The sequence below is a fragment of the Sinocyclocheilus grahami genome, unplaced genomic scaffold (assembly GCF_001515645.1).
Source record: "Sinocyclocheilus grahami isolate Dianchi unplaced genomic scaffold, SAMN03320097.WGS_v1.1 scaffold1626.1, whole genome shotgun sequence".
NCBI lineage: Eukaryota > Metazoa > Chordata > Actinopteri > Cypriniformes > Cyprinidae > Sinocyclocheilus > Sinocyclocheilus grahami.
In genome coordinates this window covers 34,729-40,686 of record NW_015506805.1, presented here as the reverse complement: position 1 = coordinate 40,686, position 5,958 = coordinate 34,729, and the positions used below count along the sequence as shown (strand labels likewise).

At 39.1% G+C, this 5,958-nt stretch overlaps 1 protein-coding gene across 1 annotated transcript in view; it reads right to left on the bottom strand.

Moving 5' to 3' along the window:
• Positions 1 to 3,021, bottom strand: part of LOC107571649 (CCR4-NOT transcription complex subunit 11) — a 13,284-nt gene extending 10,263 nt beyond the window's left edge. Inside the window, exons 1-2 of the mRNA XM_016257983.1 lie at positions 2,847 to 3,021; positions 1,290 to 1,492 (exon numbers count right to left, since the gene is read on the bottom strand). Coding sequence (XP_016113469.1) covers positions 1,290 to 1,492; positions 2,847 to 3,021 — 378 coding nt within the window. The remainder of the gene's footprint in view (positions 1 to 1,289; positions 1,493 to 2,846) is intronic.
• Positions 3,022 to 5,958: the final 2,937 nt, after the last annotated feature.

Genomic DNA, 5,958 nt, shown 5'->3' with positions numbered 1-5,958 from the left:
TTGAACAGTAAGATTTTTCATGTTTTTTAAAGAATTCTCTTCTGCTCACCAAGCCTGCATTCATTTGATCAGAAATGCAGCAAAAACAGTAACATTTTGACATATTTTTACTATTTAAAATAACTGTTTTCTATTTGAAAATATAATGTATTCCTGTGATTTCAACAGCACAACTGTGTTCAACATTGATAATAATCAGAAATGTTTCTCGAGCAGCAGATCAGCATATTATACTGATTTCTGAAGATCATGTGACACTGAAGACTGGAGGAATGATGCTGAAAATACAGCTGCACATCACAGAAATACATTACACTTTAACAGATATTCACACAGAAAGCAGTAATTTTAAATAGTACAAATATTTCCAAATGTTACTGCTTTTGGTGCATTTTGAATCAAATAAATGCAATCAGATAAACATGCCATCTAAACTATTCTGAAGACAGTCGGGTCCCTTCAGAGATACATTCATATAAAACACCCGCGCCGTGTTATGATTGTGAAACGTGCAGCGCTCATGTTTATTCAGCGAAGTCAAACGCCACAAATACATCAATGTATGGGAAACACTGGTAATGTATATCGAAATATCGGAAATGTGTTTAAAAATCATATCACCGTTATTGAAAAGAATTATATTGCGATACATATTGATATTGAATTATTGTCCAGCCCTAATACAAGTTTTTAATTAGTTTTTAATACACTTAGATTTTTTTTTGATTTAATAATAATTACATTTATTTAAATAAAGAGCAATTTGTTCAGTAAAACATTGTTTAATAAAAAAAAAATACATATATACAGTATGTTTAGTATTTTTTCCTCCTGCTGTACCGAAACCATACCGAACCGTGATGTCAAAACCGAGGTATGTACCGAACGTCATGTTTGTGTACCGTTACACCCCTAAAAACAGTGAAATATTATTATAATCTAAAACAGCTGTTTTCTATGTGAATCTCTGTAAACTGTAATGTTGTTTAACAGTTTTTAACAGAGTGACTTTTTCACAATGCTGTAGATATGATTATTTTCTGCAGCACAACTGTGTTCAACATTGATAATAATCAGAAATGTTTCTCGAGCAGCAGATCAGCATATTATACTGATTTCTGAAGATCATGTGACACTGAAGACTGGAGGAATGATGCTGAAAATACAGCTGCGCATCACAGAAATACATTACAGTTTAATTGACACAAAAATAATGACACGATACAAAAACCCTTGTGTTTGGGGAGAGATGTGACCTGGATGTGTTGAGGAAAGGTTTTGCGTCTGACCTGCGTCTGCTGTGCCGCTGATAGCGGACTCTTGAAGGCTTTGGCCATGATGCGCTTGATCTCCACTCCCGTGCCGTTGCGCACACACATGGACCGGTCCCACTGTATCCGGTGATCCGGCTCACACGGGTTGAGCCACGACAGCTCGTCCTCACACACCAGCAGCGGCGGAGCGGGCCGGATGAACTCGGGCCGGAAGTGGCCTGACAGACGAGATGAAACGAGACGTTTAGCTGCATCTGCACACCAGTTAAACGATCAGTTCACTTCCAGAATAACAATTTCCCGATCATTTACCCACACACGTCATCCAAGATGTTCATGTCTTTCTTTCTTCTGCTGAAAAGAAATTAAGGTTCTTGAAGGGGTCATCAGATGCCCATTTTCCACAAGCTGATATGATTCTTCAGGGTCTTAAAGAAAATACTTTGGTTAAAATTTCTCAATGGTAGTGTAAAAAACACCCTTTTACCCTGTCAAAAACAGCTCTGTTCACAGCGAGCCGTTTCAGTGCATGTCCCTTTAAATGCTAATGAGCTTTGCTGACCCCGCCCCTCTCTTCTGTGGGGTGTTGAGCCGTACTGTTTACTTTAGCCGCAGAACTTGCTAACTAGCACATTATTAGGAAAGGCGATTTGCAAAGATTCATAAAAAACCTTATACTCAGTTCTTCTGTAGGTGAAGCTGGATCACAAATTATTCACGCAAACATAAACACATTTATGTAGATCGGGGGCGCGTTCCCTTCAGAAACAAATGTAATCCACTGCGTCTTCAGCGGCTCAGATGTCGAGAGTAAATGAGGACTGCTGTTCATTATTACATCCAACAACAGAACACCTCAATCGCTTAGGAGTCATTCTTGTCTACATCTGCTCCGGCTGACGACAGCTCACTCAGGGCGGAGCTGTGATAAAACGCTACTGTCAATCAACAATCGTGGGAGGGGCCTGGGTCTCTGTGACGTCACACAGCCAAGAATCTGAGAACGGCTTGATCTGAGAAAGGGGTTATAGTTTTTAAGGATAAAAAATAAAAAAAAGCACTGGGTGGATTTTTATCATTATTGGGTGGATGTGCACACACACTGCCAACACACATTTATGTTCAAACAACATGTAAAAGTGAATTTTGCATCCGATGACCCCCTTTAAGGAAAACATTCCAGGATTGTTCTCCATATAGTGGACTTCAAAGGAGATCAATGGGTTGGAGGTTAAAATGCAGTTTTAATGCAGCTAATGCGGACGAGCATTTGAGGTTAAAAAGTATATACATTTTAAATATCTTCAAGAAAATGAGCGATTGTTTAGCTAGATAAGACTCTTATTCCTCGGCTGGGATCGTGTAGAGCTCTTTGAAACTGCATTTTAACCTTCAATCCGTTGAGCACCACTGAAGTGCACTATATGGAGAACAATCCTGGAATGTTTTCCTTAAAAAACGAAAGAAAGAAAGACTTGGACATCTTGGATGACATGGGGGTGAGTAAATGATCAGGAAATGTTGATTCTTCTCCTTTAAAACACATCAGAAACACGAGCATGTCACACTCACTCTCCAGAGGCGGCCGCGGGCCGGTCACCAGAGACTCTGTGATCTGATTGGCCACGGAGCTGTCGAAGCCCGAGTTAGAGGAGTCTGGGTCGGGGTCGCTGAGCAGGCTGGGAAAACTGGCCTTACTCTGAGTGGGCAGCTCCGACTGACGCTCTGAACCAAAGACACAAACCATCAGTGAAACTCATCATTATACATCTCTGGAATACTTATCGCTCAGCTCTTTATATAAAGTTGGATATAAAAGTACATCCAACTCAAACTCAAAAAGCAGAAATGTTTCACCCACTGCTTCTCCAAACATTTGTATGAGGAATGGCGGTACAGAATTTCAGCTTCAACAAGACCCACAGCAGCTGTTGCTTTAGTCTAACTTACTCAATCTTGTGCACTTTTGCAGACATTTGGAAAGATGATTTAGCACAAGGCTGCTCAAAATGTAAAAGTGATCACCGATGGAAACTTTTGGGTGAATCTAAACAGATTTCAGATACGAGTCGTGTCTTAGACCGCCGGTCAAATTTGGGAATAATTAAGATGTTTTACTGCTTTTGAAAGAAGTCTCTTCTGTTCACCAAGGCTGCAATTATTTAATCAAAAATACTTAAAAAAATGTGAAATATTATTGCAATGTAAAACTACAGTTTAACACATATTCACATAGAAAACAGCTATGTATTCCTGTGATGCGCAGCTGTATTTTCAGCATCATTCCTCCAGTCTTCAGTGTCACATGATCTTCAGAAATCAGTATAATATGCAGATAAGCATAAATTAAAAGCAGTATAACAAATACTAACATGATGTATAATATCATATGCATAATATGATGTTTGTAATATTATAAATGTCTTTACTATAACATTTGATCAATTTAATGAGTTTTTGATTAATAAGTGCCTCTTTTTTTAAATCTAACTTACTAACTTTTGAATGATAATGACTCGAAAGCGGGCCTCTAGACGTACACTCAATTTGCTTTCGAGAGGGTTCCTCTAGCTGAAGGGATCCCCCGAATTTGGTGCGGATTCGCCGCGCCTTTACGGAGATATGGCCGTTGAAAGTTTTAACTTAAGCTTTAAAGTGTTTCATCCAGGTCGCCAGTAGCAAACAATGGAGCGCGCTCTGCTGGACAAACTACGTAATTACACCATTTCAAGCATTTTATCTGCGTTATATGTTCTGTAAAAAAAAAATTTCATATCAGTGGCATATTCGCCGATACGGATATATCGGCGACAGGCTCATATCGGCCGATAATATCGGCTAAACGATACATCGGTCGGGCTCTAATTATTATATTCTAATGTGTTTGGCTTCCTCAAACACCAGTGTGAATGTAGTTTAGACTTAGACAGTAGATCACAAATAAAAAGAGGGTTGAGTCCACTTTAAAGTTCAGGTTAAAGTCAATTCACTGACTTGCTTTTGACTCAAGTTTTCTTAGTTAAGAACATTGGGTTGGAGCTCTTAATTTTGACTCTCAAAGTGCATTAGATAGAATAATTTAACTTTAAAATGTAAAAAATATTTGTACTACTGAAATACTTTTTCTCTTTTTAAATATTGTAATAAATATCGTATCGTGGACTTCATATCGCAATATTATCGTATCATGAGATTTTGATAGTTACATCCCTACTGTCGAGTAGTCGTTTGATCTCATGCAAGAGCCTGCAATAATGCGGTCTGACCAGTGTGGCGCTGTAGCGCAAGACTGTAATTCAGCCAAGAGAAGAAGACACAGCACTTCAGAGCAAACGCAGCTGAACCTGAAGCTGCTGAGCGGCGTTTTGATGAATCTGTAAATATATGCTCTGCGCTTTCCTCTCAATAACGAAATAAACAACAGAAACTGACAGCGGTGAGAAAGCAGCAGTTCAGAAAGCATCTGATTACAACCATGTGGGTGTTTGTTCAGTACTCCAGTAAAGTCCAGTCACGTCACATTTATTTATATAGGCTAGTACTTTATGCAGTAGACAGCCTTAAATCAAGCAGCGTTACAGCATTACACATGAAAAACCAGAGTCAGTGTCGCTTTCAGTTAGAATTACTAACTTTCATTAATAAACCAGGTTATTTCCCAGTAGTGATGTCAAAATATAGGCCCTGTCCCAAATGGAACACTTCATGTGCACTTGCGGTCTTACGGACTTACAATGTCCGCCGCATGTGCGTGTCCGTTAAGTCCACGAGAACGTAGGGTGTCCCATTCGTCATTTTAGCATTCAGAAAGGTGCTCGCGAGCGCCCCCTTTGCGGCTGTTATGTGCCCTCGATCCGCACTTCTGCTGAGCCCGCACTGGTACGAGCTCCGCAGCAGACTTCTACCCGACAGTCAAAGCTGCATTACGTCACGAAAGTGCGGACTCCGAGGAAGACTGCGAGGGGTTAGGGTGCCATTTGGGACAGGGCCTCAATCATTTGTGTATCTGACTCAGAGTATTCAATACATTTGTCAGTTGTGATGTTAAATTAAGCTTGCAACATGTCAACTTACAGCTCATATATTATCCTCTCATGCAGTTATAAACGCAGCATGAAAAAGTCTGTCAGAAAACGGGTTACCGCGTTTACATGACCAAGTGCGTTTTCGGCTTATTAAGCATAATCGGCTTAAGACTGTGCATGTAAATGCACTCAATGATACAGTGTTTCCTTGGTTTCCGCTGTAAACAAAGCAGCGCTGCGCTTATAAACTTTAATATGCGTTATACAGAGGCAAGATGAAAAGAAAATGCCATCTAAACGTTTCTAAAGACAGTCAGTTCCCGTCAGAGACACATTCATATAAACTCCTACTCCCAGGGTTTCTGCAGACTTGAACAAGTTACATTTAAGACCTTTTTAATACCACCTTATATGAAATTTAAGACCTAAACCTGTAATGGAAATACACATTTTATTACATGCATATATGTAATATTTAATAATTATATAAATTAAAAAGACAAAATATCAATGCTGTAATAAATGGTATTTATTAATATGATATACAGTGAACTTTTCATGTCAGCAGACAATATTCCATACAAAATATCCCTGCATCGCTGAGATTTCTGGTGGAGTAAACAATTTATTCTGAAGCAATATTTTCATCAGTGTTCTAT